The 18,898-nt window shown below is 40.7% G+C and overlaps 1 protein-coding gene across 6 annotated transcripts in view; it reads left to right on the top strand.

Annotated features, from left to right (window-relative positions):
- The window catches only part of PTPRZ1 (protein tyrosine phosphatase receptor type Z1), a 103,615-nt gene that overhangs the window by 72,517 nt on the left and 12,200 nt on the right, over positions 1 to 18,898 (top strand). For 3 of the 6 annotated variants that reach the window (XM_083399217.1, XM_083399216.1, XM_083399220.1), the window contains exons 13-20: positions 2,207 to 2,336; positions 8,345 to 8,436; positions 12,719 to 12,804; positions 14,549 to 14,569; positions 14,704 to 14,800; positions 16,525 to 16,607; positions 17,532 to 17,666; positions 18,173 to 18,307. In XM_083399217.1, the coding sequence (XP_083255343.1) occupies positions 2,207 to 2,336; positions 8,345 to 8,436; positions 12,719 to 12,804; positions 14,549 to 14,569; positions 14,704 to 14,800; positions 16,525 to 16,607; positions 17,532 to 17,666; positions 18,173 to 18,307 (779 nt within the window). The remainder of the gene's footprint in view (positions 1 to 2,206; positions 2,337 to 8,344; positions 8,437 to 12,718; positions 12,805 to 14,548; positions 14,570 to 14,703; positions 14,801 to 16,524; positions 16,608 to 17,531; positions 17,667 to 18,172; positions 18,308 to 18,898) is intronic. The other 3 variants (XM_083399219.1, XM_083399218.1, XM_083399221.1) reach the window with 1 other exon arrangement.

The following is an 18,898-nucleotide window of genomic DNA, read 5'->3' as shown; positions in this document are numbered from 1 at the left end:
GTTTTGAAAGAAAATGTTAAACTAGTTAATTATATAAATGATAGAAGTTCTAATTTGCTGTAATTAAAGGTAAAATGCTTCACTTGCAATTAACGCTAAAGGTCTCTAAAAGGATACTTCAAAAGCATTGTATATCATATTGCTTGGACAACATCACTTGTTAACGACTGAGCCTCCCATTCTCATTAGAGCACTTTCATGAGAACTATTACCCTTCCGACATGTGCCTTATTTTGCTTTTATCATAACAGCAATTAAACACAGGTGCTTTCTGTCAGGAGGTCTTTCGCTAATCAAGCAGAGCTGCCTATTAAATCTATTTTTAAAATGACAGCAATGACAGCGGAACGTTGATCTATAAAATTAGAAACCCTTCCTTGCTGAGGGCAGAAAATAAATATTTTATTGTGTTGGTATTGTCTGATTTTCATATTCACTATTATTTTACTTGTCATTCACTGATTATATGTAATAAGACTTATAATTGTTGTTATTGTTTTATTTTATGTACTGCTTTACAGGCCAGAATTGCTTCCTAGGGTGCAATACTAACCCCCTGAGCAGCACTGCTAGAGGGGGGGTTAGGATTTTTTGTAGGTTTCACTCTACCATTTGAGGGGAATCTGCCAATACAGAGGCCCTCGCTGGACTCACCAAAAGCAAGGGTAGTAGCAAGACCTCACTAGCCGCAGCCAGTAGAAGGCCCCCAAACTGGGCATTATGGGTTGGGGACAGTACTGGGCCAACCATGGTTCCACTCAGGACTTTTTTTCAGCAGGAACTCACCAGAACTCAGTTCTAGCACCTCGCAGGTGGGTGCCATTGCCACTATAAGAGAAGGTGGTGAAGCTTTTTCTGTAGTTTCTCTCAACGTCGGAACAAGCTTCTTCTGCTTAATTTCCATGTGTGAGAATAGTGGTACTCTTAAACCAAGTTGAGAGCCCTACTTCTCAGTCACCGCTTAAAGACTGAAGTGTTTTATACATGTCTTTGACATCTATCCAGTATAAAATCAGAGTATTCAATTGAAATTGTGTGTATGTGTGCAAGCACACACACACATCTCACTGCAATGACCAGAAATCCTTCCATGGTGCCTGTTGTCTACTCAGTATGCAATACTCCTTATGCACCCTGCCAACTAGAGATGCTAGCAACAAACAGGCAGGGGGCAACTCTGGGGAGGATTTATCTAGCAATACACTATGGCAATACAGGACCAGGATAAAGTGGGGAATCTTTGCTGGCCCCAGGCACCCCATTCTCCCCATCTGGATTTGGCCTGAAAGACCAAGAAAAATGAGGGTGCTTAGAGGGTAAGTTGTCAATTTGTGACACTACACAACATGGTTACTGATCATGGGACATGTCTGCCTTAGGCTTCGCTTTCAGTTTCCCTTCAAGTCTGATCAGACTTGAAGTAGGTATGAAGCTGGCAGTTTTCTTTTTTAAACCATTGAATAAAAATTTATTCCAAATAGATAAATGAAGATAAATGAAGAAAAGCAGATGTTTTGGTACAGAAGATTCTACAATTTCCACCAAGTGCTACTGATTACAGCTTAATCTCTGATCTTCATAAAATACTCCAAATCCCTCCCTTTCATTAGAGCAACATTATAATACATGTGTTTATCAGCAATGAAGAGCATGCTCAAGACATTCAATAATAATAAAATATTTCTTGTATAGATCAGCTTTCTTATAAAAATGAGACAGATAGGGAACCAAGTTTTCACATCTTACAAAAGGAACTATCAGCAACAAATATGTACTCATAATAATTCCTTTCCATTTTTAGCTAATAACAGAATGTCTAAGCAAACTATTATTTTAGGTCAATCTTTACATAATTCAGTATATCTGGTTTCAGCATCCTGGAGCTTCCTATTATTTACTAATACATAATTGAATCGAAGTTTTTCGTTTTTATTCTCTTTCCTCAAAAATATTATTTTGCAGTAGCTGCAAAATGAAACTCTGCTCTGCTAGGGTCTTCAGTTGCCTCCGCTGTGGTGGTCTGCTTTGCCATCTACCTGCTTACTTTTCCCTAAACTGGTTTGCAAATGTATTTGTTCTCTGCAGTGTGTGCTAAAATTTTAGAATGGTAAGTTGACAGTACCTGGGTCTCTGAAATCGTGGCCAATTATGCTGTGCCTTTTGACAAAGTTTAAATATAGGTTGTTTCAATTTTCTCTGACTGCAGAGGCAAGTAATAGTAGCCTTCAGTCGCGTATTGGTCTCCCAGAACAGAAGACAGTCATACCTCTTGTGGTCGTATCCGCCCTGACTTTCATCTGTCTGGTGATTCTTGTTGGTATTCTCATATATTGGAGGTAAGATTATAAATGCATTTATATTGGTGTTATTTGTGTTCATAACCTGTTGCGTGATACAATTCATTTTCATATACTTGCACACTTTAGCATCATAGGTTAATAGCCTAAAAAACTAGATGGTGCTGTCAGAGAAGCAGCATCAAACAAAGAATAATATAAAACATTGCTGAATATTGAAATGCCACAATCTCCAGTGAGATGTATATTGGCTAGCACTCTCATGGCTAAGCAGCAGGTTGTGTACGATAAGTGGGCAAGTGTCTGACACTTTCCTGTGCATGCTTCCATCTCTTTGCACCATGCTTCAAGAGTGTTTATGTTGACACAAGCATAGATAACAGCAGCAAAAAAATCCCTTTAGGAGGTAAGTCATTCCCAACACTATCTCTCCCCACCATATCCCATTGATTACCTTTAGAGCCCAATGTGTGCACAGAGAATATGAATAGGACCTATGGCCACAAGGACTTCCTGGTTTTGCACCTACATTTGCACAGTAACATAAAGCCATTTGTATCTATGGTAATTATTACCAGTAGAGAAGTGCATTAGGACTAATGCACTCTTTTAATATTGGTGCAAAGTCTTTTGCTGGCATCAAAACCTGGCACCCTGGGCAGATGCCCAGGGCTGAACACCCATTGGTGCTAACTCCAGTTTATCCATCCTTTCCGCCAGTTGCAGGCTTACCTGGTGGCTGCTTCTGACTCTAGAAGCTGAGCGTCATGTTACATTTCCTATACAGTGGTACCTCGGGTTAAGTACTTAATTTGTTCCGGAGGTCCGTTCCTAATCTGAAACTGTTCTTGACCTGAAGCACCACTTAAGCTAATGGGGTCTACCGCTACTGCTGCGCCACTGGAGCACGATTTCTGTTCTCATCCTGAAACAAAGTTATTAACCCGAGGTTCTATTTCTGGGTTAGCGGAGTCTGTAACCCAAAGCGTATGTAACTTGAGGTACCACTGTAATATTCGAGAGCACCCAAAGTTGCTATGTTATGTTGGAAATTTAACATAGTGGTTGGCTTCTCAGACCAAATTTCTGCTGTCAAGTAAGACTATGGCCACAGGGGGCACTCACGAGCTGTCCATGGTTGGTATGCAGTACCAAAAGAAATAATGTTTTGCCCTACAGTCCCTGAACTGTCCCCCTAATCTTTAGGATTAGGCTTTATGAAATAGTTTTCAGCCTTGGAATCAAGCAGAGTTGTGCCATACAAGAGAAGTATGTTAGTGCTATATCTCCCCTCTTTTTTTCCCCTTTGCAGTTTTATTTTAAAAATAACATCTTTTACCTCTGAATAATGGGGTGAGTACTAGTTTATGGGACGCGGGTGGCGCTGTGGGTTAAACCACAGAGCCTAGGACTTGCCAATCAGAAGGTCGGTGGTTCAAATCCCCGTGACGGGGTGAGCTCCCGTTGCTCGGTCCCTGCTCCTGCCAACCTAGCAGTTCGAAAGCACGTCAAAGTGCAAGTAGATAAATAGGTACCGCTCCAGCGGGAAGGTAAACGGCATTTCCGTGCGCTGCTCTGGTTCACCAGAAGTGGCTTAGTCATGCTGGCCACATGACCCAGAAGCTGTATGCCGGCTCCCTTGGCCAATAAAGTGATATGAGTGCCACAACCCCAGAGTCGGCCACTACTGGACCTAATGGTCAGGGGTCCCCTTTACCTTTACTTACTAGTTTATGCACAAAGCTGCATCTCTTTATTGTTGAAACATCAAGTAATAACTTGCAAGCGTGAAAGAGCTGCAACAGATTTAACACCACAGGTTGAGCTTACATATAACCTAATAGCACGGTCTCCCTCTGGAGGTTGTGGACTCTCCTTCCTCAAAGGTTTTTAAGCAGAGGTTGGATGGCCATCGGTCATTGCAGGTGGTTGGACTAGATGAGCCTTATGGACCCTTCCAACGCTACAATTCTATGATATTAATATATAGTAATTTCACAATTAAATAATAAATTAATAATAGAGTCAGTTCACACATTCAGCTGTTGATTGTGTACATACATGCGCAAACCAGCCCACTGAAGAGAAATATCCAAATAGCTGAGCATTTTCAATAAGTGTCCAACCAAGTCAGGCACAGAGTGCACTTAAGGTAGTCATTTCCATTTATTTTAAATGGGTCTACAATGAGTATGGCTTTGTTGAATGCACCCCTTTATTTTATTTTTTTAGTTTACATTTCCTGTACATTTGTTCTGGGTTTTAAATGGAGATTTATAGCTAACCATCTTCATTTTGTTGACAAGCTTCTCTGAAGCTTTGTGGCATTTTACATGACTGTTCATATTCATCTTCCAAGAGGTTTTATCTTTTGAGGCTAAATGGTATTTGAAATCTTTCCTGTTTAAGAAGAAAATACTGCCATACACTTTAAAGCCAGGATTGCATGCTGTAGTTTTAGTAATCCTACATGTGTTCTGATCCTTGTTCTTTTCAGATGACATTGTGTTCATTTTGTTCTGTTTCCCCCAAAAGATATACCGTTTTGCAACCTTCATGTCTCAAAATAAAACAGATATCCCATTAATGGTAATATCTCTTAGATGTTAAATTTAATCCCTCGTGTCTTTTCAGTGTACTACAAAATAGAATTTGTAGCTCTCTTTTTTGTTAATCTGAAAGAGGAATTGTATTGGCCACAAGAGGTCACTAACAATTTTTTTTGCAACTTCTGTGATATAACAACTAAATATAATTTAAGGAGATTACTCACTCTTACCACAGTTTCAAAGTCTGGGAGATGAAATATTTATTTTTGAATTATTGGTCAGGAATCTGTAAGAATGTAAAATACAATACATTGAACCATATTGTAAATTATTTTCTTTTTTGGCAGTTTACATTTGTATTTGTATAAGTTTATTTCTGCCTTCCTCTGAGCTGGTTCATACATTACATGCCTTCCACAGTATCACAAGAATGCATACTATAGGTTTTATATACAATCACATTTACAGAATAAGTGCTGGGTTCTCCCTCATCTCCCCAACAACAGTAATATGTTTTGCTACCTGTCTCTCGCAGTTGCTCCATGCACTAATTATAAGTGATGGATGACACTGCAAAGGCTCAGTGTACAGAAGATTGCAACCTTACTTGAGAGTAAGTTCCATTGAAATCAGTGGGACCAATTTAAAGGTAAAAAATTGTCAGGTTTTAAGAATACTACATAGAACACAAAGGAGCCTGGCACATGTCATGTGTGAAAATGAAATTTGTATTAACACGTAGATCCATGCAAAACACACATGTGTGCTATAACGATAAACCTGGTTTTAAAAATACATTTTGCAAACTGTCAGCAACATAAAATTAGCTTTATAAGAAAATGTTTTGCATTTTGTTTTCATTCTTTGCTGCCTTAATACAAAGTCAGGATTGAAATGATGCCCCCGTTTTTTCAGTTTAAAAACATCATGGGGTTAAACATTCATATAGTCTTGCTTGGTGGTGTGACCTTTTTTAATGGGCTCTCTTATGGTAAGTTGACTGTTTATCATATGTTGATGTAATAATACTGAATATTTGTAGATTAATATCAGTTGGTTAAAGCACTTCATGTCTATTATCAAATTTTAACCCTTACAGTAATACTGTAATGTAATTCAATATCTTATTGATGGCAGCCAAGAAATTATATGGCCCACATTTCAGTGGGAATACTGAAATCCAGGGGCAGGAAACCACTGACCCATGAGCCAAATTTGGCCAAGCACAGGTCCCATGCCATGCCCACCTGCCCCACAGGTGACATTAGGTGATGTGGTGCAGTTAGAGATGGAGATAGATTGGCTACAGAGCTGAGTTCCATACAGGGAACTCGATCACAAAGCTGAAGTCAGGCTTGTATTGCCCAACAGCTGATAAGTGATGACATTAAGCTTGCTGATCAGCAGCACTTTAAAAGCAGTGTGCAGAGCTCTCTGCAAGCCTTGTGTGGCACTTTAATGATCATCTGACATCATTGACATCAGGCGATTGATAGGTGAGCATCCCCACCCACCGTTCAGACTTGGGACTTCAACAGGTAGGGAAGGTTAGGACAGGCTTCCTCAACCTCAGCCCTCCAGATGTTTTTGAAACTACAATTCCCATCATCCCTGACCACTGGTCCTGCTAACTAGGGATCATGGGAGTTGTAGGCCAAAAACATCTGGAGGGCCAAGTTTGAGGAAGCCTGGGTTAGGCTATAGTCCACTTGCCAAATCAGGTTTCCCACTCCTGCTCAGATCCCTTTGATTCATTCCAAATGCATTAAGTATGTGGCTTCCTAGTGAACAGAATTTGTAAATTAGGTTTGAAGAAAACATTCTGAAAAGTCCTCTCAACCCTGACAAGTACCATAACAATTACTGTGTCTGCTAAAATGGTTTAATGTGGCAAAAACATTTACAGCCAGGTGCAGAGATTGGATTGAGAAAGTTGCAGATGTGTACATCTGTTTGAGCTGATTACAGCAAAAGAAAAATTTGGGACTTCTGAAACCACCTCCTTGATCACTTAAATAATATTTGCAATGCACTTAAGCTGCTATATATGTACTTTTATTACTTTCTTTTTCATTAGCATAGCAGGGTAGTAATTTATCAGGTTATTTCCTTTATGCCATGGCATGAAGACTGTTGAAGCAAAGCCAAAGGAACAATGACTTTCAGTCTGATCTAAGTTGTTAAAGTAAGCAATAGTTATATATTCAAATCAAACTACAGCAGCTTATAAAGCTAAGTGTTTCATTTAATTGATTTGTGGGTCAGCCTAAAAGTTCCACAAAATGGCAAAGAAAGCAAAAAAGGAAATTTAGGTATAGTTGGCATAAAGTAGAAAGTGATAAATGTAACATTATACTTCTGTCCCCCTCCCCTCATGCAGCTACCTCATTTTAAAGTTAATCAATTGTGAATAATACTTCAAACAAAGCAAATGACCCATATAAAGTGTTATTAGCAAGCTTAATTATCTGAAGATAGTTTTTTTTTAATTAAGAAAATGCTGCATTGTGTAAAGCTGAAGATGATTATTACAGTCTTTTGAATTGCTTATAGTAGTCTCTTACCAGATGTCGTTCCTATTATCTTCACATCTGGAGAATGAAAGAGGATTCAACTAATATTGTGATGCTCAGTAAATATTTTGATTCCAAAACCTCACTCCCTTCATTGGTTAACATTTACATACTACACACTCTGCAATGTAGCAACTTATGTGGATGAGATATATCACAGTAGAGTGGACTGGTGCTTAATTATCCTTTCCCACTACAAGCTTCTATATTTTCCTCTTCATAGCTTTCTGCTTTTTCATTCAAATTTGTTGTCTCTGGGGAAGCTGGTTTCTCACAGTGGTATAAAAAGGTGTATGCTAGCAGCTACAATATTAAAGAGAGCAATTGCCTAGCACTTGAATCGGTACCACTGAAACCTGGTATGACATAAACAGTTATACCTGCTTCAGATTTGCACCTTTGAATACTTCACTATGACAGATGCCTGCTATATCTTCTGCATCTTCTTCAGGTAAAAACCATTCCAATTAGGAATGACTGTACCATCTATTCATATAATGAACTGAAGGGCATGATCCAGCCAAGGCTGCGTACTTTTGGGGCTCATCATTTTCTGTGTCTAGTTAACTGGTTAATTTCAGAACTGTTTTATCTGCTTTTACTTGTATTTTTATTCTTATATATACACCATATACCATTTTGGTAATTTGTAATGATTGGAGGTTTATAAATACAGTTTTCCAAATAAATAAAAATAATAACCTCTCAATAAAATCAAGGAGACCTACATATGCTTGCCTTGGTTGCAGCATTCCCCAAGTGCTATTACCCTGAGATGCAAGAAAGTCCACAATGATTATTTAGCTATTAGTAGATGTAAGCTTTTCAAGTGTTTCTGTAACATTAAAAAAGAGAACTTTTGAAACAGTTCTAAAAGGCATCTCAGAATGCTTTAGGTAGCTAAATGTTTGTTTCTTTCTTTTAGGAAATGTTTCCAAACAGCACACTTTTATTTAGAAGATAACACATCCCCTCGTGTGATATCTACTCCTCCGGCACCAGTCTTCCCTGTGTCAGGTAATTTGGTTAAGTCTGTAGTTAATTCCCCCCACCCAATGAGTTTATCGTGTATGAATCTTTTAGTAATGGTAAATTAATGGTTGCTTCTCTTACCAGAAGGAGGATATGTGAGAAGCTATGGTCCATGTAGATGGGCAACCAGTGCTCTTAGCTATTGGGATCGGTCTTTGGTTGTGTTCTATGTTTGGGCATCTGGGGGTGGGGGAGTCAACCCCAGATCCCTAGCTTTCTTTTTTTTTTTAGTGTAAACTTCTGCCATTTGTAGAGCCTAAGATGTGTACAGTTACTATTCTCCTTTTCATGAGACATCTAAAGAAGCCATAGGGACGCAGGTGGCGCTGTGGTCTAAACCACAGAGCCTAGGGCTTCCCAATCAGAAGGTTGGCGGTTCGAATCCCCGCGATGGTGTGAGCTCCCGTTGCTCTGTCCCTGCTCCTGCCAACCTAGCAGTTCGAAAGCACGTCAAAGTGCAAGTAAATAAATAGGTACTGCTCTGGTGGGAACTAAAGGGAAATTCCGTGCACTGCTCTGGTTCACCAGAAGCAGTTTAGTCATGCTGGCCACATGACCCAGAAGCTGTCTGCGGACAAACACCAGCTCCCTCGGCCAGTAAAGCTAGATGAGTGCCACAACACCAGAGTTGTCCGCGACTGGACTTAACGGTCAGGAGTCCCTTTACCTTTAAAGAAGCCATAATGACTTCATGGGCAGTTATCTGATGAGCTGAGACTTTTAAATGACCAGTACAGAAGATGAAATGAGAGACTTCTAACCAGTAAGGAGTACCATGACATGTGGGGGGGGGCATATGTGTGTGTGTACTGGCATCTATGGCACATTTATCTAGCTACATCACAAGTGTCAAAAGCCAAGGTAAAGAGGCACACCTTCAGCATTGCCGAAAGCTGTATAATGAAGGTGCCAGCTGCATCGGATATGGCAAATATTTCAGAGACTAGTTAAAATAGTGGTGGTGAATGGTATATTCAGCACTGAGCTCTTTGGATATAAATGCAGCAGATACAGAAGTAAATAAATAGGCTTTCACCTATTGTGTTGTCCATTATGGCTGTTCACTCATGCTGTGTCAGCACTATAGGTTTAAAGCACTATAGGTTTAAAGTCATGGAATCCCCCCCCCCAAAAAAAAACCATGAGAACCATAGTTAAGGATGCTGAACTGACAGCATTCTTAACAAGCTGCTACGCCCAGGTTTCTCTATGGTATAAGAATGCTTTAAGTGCCCAGTGTGGTACACAGTCTATGAGATGTGATTCATCTTAAACCTTGTTATTTTGCAATGGCACCACAGTCCTTACACAGAACAAAGCTAGAATAAATACATAGTTCTGAGTCAATCAACACATAGTTCTGAGTCATGTGCAGAGTTCCAGATGAACCAAGCTTCTCTGTAACAACATGCGTAGGATTTCAGCCTAATTTGATTTGAAAGCACATTTGTAACAACCGTTTCCTTCTCCAAAGTTTGAAGTTAGTGTTGCCCATTTGCACAATTTTATGTAAGCTTGAATAGCTAATTCAATTTGTGCATTCAGATCCATTCAAGTAAAAAGAACAGATGGATCCCAATACAAATTAACGAATTATTGGTAACTGAAGCCTAAGAAATAATAGGTGTCGTAGATGATTGAACATCTGCTGATGGAAGCTTATGCAGCTTGCCTGACATTTCCTCATCACATGACACACTTTGGAAATTCCATAGTGTGAAATAATAAGATACCTGTTGGATGATACTGAAGCTTCATCTTGCTCTTCTGTGCCTAACCATGGCCCTCCAGGAGCCCCCAGACAGCCCAATTCTGCATGAGTAATCAGTAGAATTCTTTTGAAAATACCTTTGAGGAAATGTATTGTGTTCCAGAGGCAAAGGTGCTTGATACAGTGTGGCCTTCACCAGTTAATCAATGCAGTGGCGTAGCGTGGGTTGTCAAGTAATTTGCAAGGCAAGTAATTTGCACCCCCCCACCCCCGCTGCACTGTCCCTCCCCCAGATAGTCCCTCGCTCTCTCTCTGCACCGCACCGCACGCCTGGCACCCTCCCCTCCACAGTGGGCGGCGACCCGGCGGCTCGGATCGGATTCGCACAGCCAGCACTGCAGTGAGAGAGAGTGAGTGAGCCAGGTAGGGGCAGAGAGCGAGTGCGAGCGCCCCCCCCCCCGATGTTGCACCTGGTGCGGCCGGCCCCCCCTGCACCCCCCAGGCTACGCCACTGAATCAATGCATATGTTTACTACTTTAACCTGTTTTGAGTAGAACATTTTCAGATTCTGTACGCAGCTGTGTCTATTTAAGATTATGCTTAATGCATGTTTTCTGTACCTAAAACGAATTGTGTTCTAAAATATAAAATGATGTCCTGAAAGCTCTGGCTGCAGTGTGTGAAAATATGACTCCAATGAGGTTGCCAAGTAAACATGCTACAATCAGGCTGCAAGTTCAGTTATAGTCAGAGGAACTTCAGTGCACATTTAAGAGCTCTGAAGTCCCCATTGATTTCAATGGCATTTATGAATGCCTGGCTTCCTCTTGATTGGACCAGTAAGTGATCATTATCTCTGGAACAAGGCCTTGATTAAGAATTATATGATTTACTCCTGAAAATCTGCTGATACTTTACAATGCTCAGGGTCAACACATGCTGTTCATTTCCAGCCCTACCATTAGGCAGAGTGAGGTGGCTGCCTTAAGCAGCTGGTTACAGGTGTCATGAAAGGAAAGGAAATTGTTAGTTATTTTAAATTGGTGTTATTGTACTTTTGGTGCCAGGGAGAAAGAGGTGCTTGTGGGATTTTATGTCTCAGGTGCCAAACCAACTGCCCCCTCCTTGGGTATTATGCACGTTCACTTGTGGGGAAGAGAACACTGTTCATTAGAGTAAAATATGCATATGTACATACATGCTTACAATGAAAAATAATTTGAATGTGTGATCTTCTGGGTAGAGTTTTCATCAGAAAACCAGCTTGCAAGTGAAGCCAATATAACCATGGGGCACCACCTTAAGGTCCATAAATAGTAACACCCTAGAGGTCCTGGGCCCTAAGGAAGTTAGATTAGACTCAACCAGAGCCCAGGGCCTTTTCAGCATTGGCTCCGGCCCGGTGGAACGCTCTGCCTCATGAGACCAGGGCCCTGCAGGATCTGATCTCTTTCCGCAGGGCCTGTAAGAGTTGTTCTGCCTGGCCTTTGGCTTGGAGTCAATTTGATTCCCTCCCCCTCTTTCTTTTTTCCTCTCTCCTCCCGTAATGAGGCTGCATTTTAATGTTTTGATGTTTTACTGTTGTATTTAAATCTTATTTTTAAGTTGTATTTAAATCAACTTGTTTTTATTATTGGTTGTTAGCTGCCCTGAGCCCAGCCTTGGCTGGGGAGGGCAGGGTATAAATAAAATTCATTATTATTGTTATTATTATTATTAAGTTCAATTCAATCCATTGGTATTCCTAGAAATTCTCTTTCGATATCAGTTGGTATGGAGCTTCCTGTGATGGACATTCTGAATTTTCCTCAATGTCCTATCAGTTCTCCAGTAGCTGAATAGACAAAATGAAATGGAACTTTGCAAAGCCAATGTGAGACTGCGGGATAACTTGAGAACAATCAGGATTTATCGCCACACTGTAGTGCATATAAAGGCATGGTTGTTGTCGTTTTGTTTGGGGGTTGATGACCTCCTTATCCTTATGCACCTTTTAAAGTAGGCATCTTGGCTATGCATGTATGTGAAGGGGGAAGAAACTTAACACAGCTGGAAGGGGGAGATGAAGGGCACCCAACAGCCCTCATTCATAACAAGGTTTTCGACTAATATAAGCAATCCTTCTTAAGAGTGCTCCTGGATGGAGGATTCCTTGAGTATTTGACCTGCTGCATCATCTCAGCCAATACCTTCACCCTCCGCAATGACTGTATGGCTCCAAATGAAAAACGATACATCACTGAGCCAAGAGGGGTAGCAATCCAAAAACAGAATAGCAATTCACAGCAGGGTTGTGAGTAGACCGAAGTACAACATTCCACCCACTACTATTTTTCTATTTCTGGTATCTCACACTTCCAGCTCCGTTCTTAGTTGTGTGAAGCAGGGTTGTGGGACACTACCGTGTGCTGAATTAATAAGAATACGTGAATATTTTGCATGTTTTACTCTGCCATAATACAGTTGGGAGAAATGCAGAAACGTTGTCTACTGCATGGGCTTTGAATTATATTTCTCTCTCTCCCCCATCTGCTCTCTGAAAATTCATCTTTAAGATGATGTTGGAGCAATCCCAACAAAGCAGTTTCCAAAACACGTTGCAGACTTGCATACCAGTAATGGGTTTGCTGAAGAATTTGAGGTATGAAATGTTTTCCTATTAAAATGAGAATCTGGTACATGTTTTGAACGTTCCGTTATAATTATAGGTGTTCATGTGACTATGGTAGTAGAAGTTCCATGTGATTGGTAGAGGAAATATGCACTAATATTTTTGGAAGATACTTCTTTCACCCCTGTCAGATTTTATGCATGACCACAAAGTGTATCATCTTTACAGATAGGATTGTTGAGTATATGTTCTTCAGAACATGGCTTTCTCATGTGTGGCTATGAAAAGGGGAGACCCAAACTTTCAATGTACATGAGCACCATTTGTGTAGCTGACAATGGGGAACCCCTACACCTTGAGAGCTTCAGAAGTACAGTAACTCAGGGACATATATCAAGCAATAAACAGAAGAACTAGCCAAAGAAGTGCAAGGAATTATGTGTGGCTTACATTTTCTGTTCAGTGTGTGAACTCCTAAAGCTCTCTTCTGGTAAATTCTAAGGCTCTATAATCTGCAACTCAGCATATGCATCTCATGCAGTGGCGTAGCGTGGGTTGTCAGCACCCGGGGCAAGGCAAGTAATTTGTGCCCCCTAACCCGGGGCAAGGCAAGTAATTTGCGCCCCCCCCCCGCTGCACTGTCCCTCCCCCAGATAGTCCCTCTCTCTCCGCACCGCACCGCACGCCTGGCACCCTCCCCTCCACAGTGGGTGGCGACCCGGCGGCTCGGATCGGATTCGCACAGCCAGCACTGCAGTGAGAGAGAGTGAGTGAGCCAGGTAGGGGCAGAGAGCTGCGAGTGCGAGCGCGCCCCCCCCCCCAGATGTTGCGCCCGGTGCGGCCGGCCCCCCCTGCACCCCCCACGCTACGCCACTGATCTCATGTCAGGAGATACTGAGTTCCCACTTCACACATTATACAATAATTACAAAAGCAGAAAATGCAAGCCATTTTCTTTTTACACTTGTGTATAAAATTTGAACGTGTTCTAAATATAGATGGAATACATCTTCTGAACAGGCCTTTAATCAAAATGGAATGGTTAAGTTTTTCACTAATTTGACAAATTCAGAAAGATATTGGGGAAACTGTTCAACGCCGATTGTGAGACTTTAATCATGTTTTCAGTTTGTTTGTTTGTTTGTTTGTTTGACAGTCCCAGTGGCCCAAAGATAATTGAATGTGATAACTCTGTGATTAATACATGATGGATATAGTGCTATAAGAAAGTGTTAAAAGTAATTTCATTTAACACCTAATTTCTGTGCCTTGCATCACTAAAACCGAACTTAACTTCATTTGCAATTCATATATTTTAGCTCTTTTGTGCATGATTGAATATTTGCATGTTTCTAATGGGGGAAGTTATCATTATTAATAGTTTTATTTGTAAAACAAATAAGTTGGTTGTGTCCACAAACCACTTTTTGTGGATTATAATACTACAACGATCTATGGTTAATTATTGACAGCCTGTGTATTGAATCAGCCATTCTGATTCATTACAATCAGTGGGTGGCTTGCTATTTACCTCAGTGGCAGGTAAATTATCTCTCTAGCTACTGAAATTATATTTCTATTTTAATTTCTTTTACTTGCATGCTGCAAATTAGATATACTCAGCTGTGTCCTATTATGAATGTGTATATATGTGTATATTTATCTCATAGCCATGATTGCTTTCCATTGTATTTGTACTATATAAACATTTACTCATTTGTTGTGTGCTGTGGAATTTATTTTTACCTTTTTTTTGCATTCATTTCTTCATTAGACACTGAAAGAGTTTTACCAGGTAAGGAATTCTTTCAACATACCTTCTTTTAGAAAAGACATAGTTGCAACATGCGTTGTATATTTTGTGGGGTGGGGCCATGCACGCAGATAGATTTGTGTATTCAACAGAATGTTCTCACTTTCTATTTTCAGGAAATCCAGAGCTGCACAGTTGATCTGGGCATCACTTCAGACAGCTCTAATCATCCGGACAACAAGAATAAGAATAGATACATAAATATTGTTGCCTGTAAGTAACTGCATACATCTGGGGCAACCCAGCCAGGTGTGTGGGGTATAAATACTCCTCCTCCTCCTCCATTTGTACACATATGTCAAGAGCTCAAATACTTGGTATGTTCCAGAGCCCCTTGAGTGCTCCAGGTATACTGAGTTCTTTCAGATACTATTGAGGGCCCATGAAAATGTATTCAAGGATCTCCTACATTTACAGAGCTTTCCCATCCATTTCAACAATAAGCATGTATCCCTTTGAATGTTCAGAACAGACCCCTATAGTGAAGTGTATAGGGAATCCTTTTCTGATCCATGGGCACTCCTCCATACAGCCTCAATATCTGTAATAAATCACTAGAATGAAACAAGTGAGTTATAAGACATAGGTATAACTAAATAAATATACAGTAGTTGTTTTAAGCTGCAGAGGGTGATGAGCTAGAATATTTTGGTGCTTTAAAAAAATATTGCTAAGTTTCACCTAACAAGGCCAATGTGAAATATCAAAGAAACATTTTTTTAAGGAAAGGATAAGGGAAGAGACAGTACCTTCATTTTCCAAGTTAATCCCTCTTCAGTTTGACATAATGATGCCTTATCTTCTTTAAGAGCCAGAAGTCATGAAATAAAATCAAGGGTTTACATGAAGATACAAATTTGCTGTTTGGAACTATATCCCAGGATTGGACATTGGTAAACCAGCCAGTGCATATTGCAGTGCTGGATTTAGGCCAATGCTGGGGTGGGCAGTTCCCCCACATTAGGGTGCTGAGCCGAGGGGAAACAAAATTGAGAAGATCCATAATTGAGGAGAATCATTCTTTGGGTGCTCCAAATTTTGGCCACACATCGGGCGCCATATTACGAAAGTTTAACCCTGCCTGTTATAGAAGGCCTGTGTGCAAATCTCACCCATGCATTCAGTTGCTCCACTCTTCCAAAAGGCCAAACATTCAGAGTATTTGCACTCAAAACAAGATCTTCTGCATGCGTTGCTCTGGGATGAGCGGGCTGGCTGGACATGCACATGCGCCTCACATAACAGATACTGCCTGTGTAAAGGTGAAAAAATGGAACCAAAATAAATGGAATAAACCCATATTGAAAAACAGTTTTCCCAATGCAGCTGAGACATGGGCAAATAGTTACATGTCATAACCAGATGGGCTTTCAGAATCTCATTTCTGTCCAAATAAAATCGTACCTTGGTTCTCGAATGCCCCAGAACTCGTATGTTTCGGCTCCCAAACGATCGAAAACCGGAAGTGAGTGTTCTGGTTTTTGAACGTTCTTTTGGAAGCTGAATGTCCGATGGGGCTTCCACGGCTTGTGATTGGCTGCAGGAGCTTCCTGCAGCCAATCATAAGCCATGCTTTGGAAGTTGAATGTTTCGGAAGTCGAATGGACTTCCGGAATGGATTCCGTTCGACTTCCAAGGTACAACTGTATTGCAGATGGTGGCTGGTGCCCGTTGGAACTGGTAGGGTGGAACACAGGGTCGTACCAGAGCCAATGACAGGCAGAACCAACCCAATATCTGTTGAGTTCTACAACACTGAGAATGCAGCTGACATGCAGTGCCACTCCTGTACTGGAGGGATGTAAGTGGGAAAGCAGCATGTGGAGACTGAAGTAGCTTCAGCTATCAATGTTGACTTTAACTTTGGATGTTTACTTTCAAAGAATGAAAACCACTATTCTGAAAGCTGTTTATTCCAATGTTCTTCCTCAATTTAGATGATCATAGCAGAGTTAAACTTGCACAACTTGCAGACAAGGATGGAAAAGTTACTGACTACATTAATGCCAACTACGTAGATGTAAGTTCACCTTCCTATTTCACTGTCCTCCTTCACTATGAGCTTGTGTTAGGGTTGTTCTTTCAAGCCACTAGAGCAGGACTTTGGGTGTAGCAGCAGCAGATGAGAGGGACATTTTGTTTTCCACCATTGGAACCGAAAGAGAGCAATGCCAGATTGGCAATGGGGTGGTTGGAGGAGGTAGAATGATGGAGTTCTGTTAAGTTATAGGCTAGGTAGAATAGATCAAGACTGGCTTTAGAAACTGGCCATGCAACCTAGGGCTGACGGGTGTTGGAATCCAACCATAGAATCATAGAGTTGTAAAGTTGGAAGGGGCCACAAGGGTCATATAATCCAACCCACTAGGATGCAAGAATCATTCACCCAACATGGGGCTCAAACCTATCACCCTGGGATTAAGAGTCTCACGCTCTACCAACGGAGCTATCCAATCACCAACATCTGGTTGACCACAGGTTGAACCTGTTCACCTTTATGCAGTGCATATGGAACTCGGGATTTCATTAAGAGTCCCTCGCAATGCAGCCTGTAGCATCCTGAACATTGTTTCACTGGCATCAGCCCTGAAATGAATGTTAGGACCATAGAATCAAAAAATTATAGAGTTTGAAAGGACCCTGGGGGTCATCTAGTTCAACTCCCTGCAATGCAGGAATCTCAAATACACGACAGATAGCCCTCCAACCTCTGCTTAAAAACCTCCAAGGAAGGAGCCCCCCCAACCTCTTGTAGGAGTCTGTTCCACTGTCGAACAGCTCTTAATCTCTTCCAGTGACAAGCTACCTTTATGTGAACTGCTGCAAGGAGACGTATCACTAGGTCTCTGTGGACTAGTTTCATGTCTTCCTTGCAATCAATTGATAGTTCTTTCCCTTTTATTCTGCTATATATTAATGGACACTTTTCTTTTCCTTTCCACAGGGCTACAACAGACCAAAAGCATATATTGCAGCCCAAGGGCCTTTAAAATCAACAGCAGAAGATTTCTGGAGAATGATCTGGGAACATAATGTGGAAGTCATTGTAATGATAACTAACCTGGTGGAGAAAGGAAGGGTATAAACATTCTTTATAAACATTTTCCTTTTATATAGCACATTTCTCTCTGTGAATCTAGTTAATGCACTGAGGTTGTAAACCTATACACTTTCATGAGAATTATCCTCATTGAACAAATTGGGACTCATTTCTGAGAAAATATTCACAGTATTGTACTGCAAGATTCAATTCAATACTATGAATAATGGTACTAAGGGATGCAAACAATATATATATTCTTTGTATATAAATAGCAAGTCTGAGCAGCCTGGGGACCTGGGATTAGCTGGTGGGGACAAAAAAAAAGTGTTTCCCCCCCCCTGTCCTAGCCATATTATTGATTAAAAAATACTTCCAATGTATTCCTAACCATGTCTACTCAGGAGCAAGTCCAGCTGAATTCAGTGGGGCTTACATCCAGGTACATGGAGTTAGGATTGCAGTCTTTTTTATTTATTACACCCCACTTAATGTATGAAATGATAAAACATTGTTTTAACACTGTATATTCCTTTGGCTGTCAGAGAAAATGTGACCAATACTGGCCTGCTGATGGTAGTGAAGAATATGGAAACTTTCTAGTCACTCAAAAGAGCATTCATGTACTTGCCTATTACACTGTGAGGAATTTTACTATTAGGAATACCAAGGTGAAAAAGGTAGGTGGCAACACTAAATAGTAACTTTGATACAGGAAGAAATAAAAAATGTTTTGTATACCATTGTGAGACACAATTGTTTTTATTGATGCAAGGGAGTCAACTTACCAGTAAAATTCTCATTGGCTTCTGGGCTTAAAGTAAGCAGAAAAGTTCATTATATTATAATGATGTTCACAGGAAATTATTTTCTAAGGCCACACCTGATTAGCAACTTACTACGGAGCTTTTTTAGTGGCAGCACCTCAGTTGCTGAACTTAGGGCCCCCCAACGTTAATATTAAGCCAATTTCTTTGCCTGCACATTTGACTTCTGGCGGTTCCTTTACTGTGACAAGTGTGGTTACAGGGAACCAGGCAGAGGGCCTTCTTGGTAGTCGTATCCACCCTGTGGAAAGCCCATTAAATGTCAATAAAATAAACCAATATCTGACTTTTAGAAGACATCTGAAGGCAGACCTCTATAGGGAAGTTTTTAATGTTTGATGACTTACTGTGTTATAATTTGTTGGAAGCCATCCAGATTGACTGGGGCAACCCAGTCAGATGGGCAGCATATGAATAAATTTGTTGTTGTCATTATTACTACAG

This window comes from Podarcis tiliguerta (assembly GCF_965153285.1).
Source record: "Podarcis tiliguerta genome assembly, chromosome: 10".
Taxonomy (NCBI): Eukaryota; Metazoa; Chordata; class Lepidosauria; order Squamata; family Lacertidae; genus Podarcis; species Podarcis tiliguerta.
This window is presented reverse-complemented; position numbering and strand designations above follow the sequence as displayed.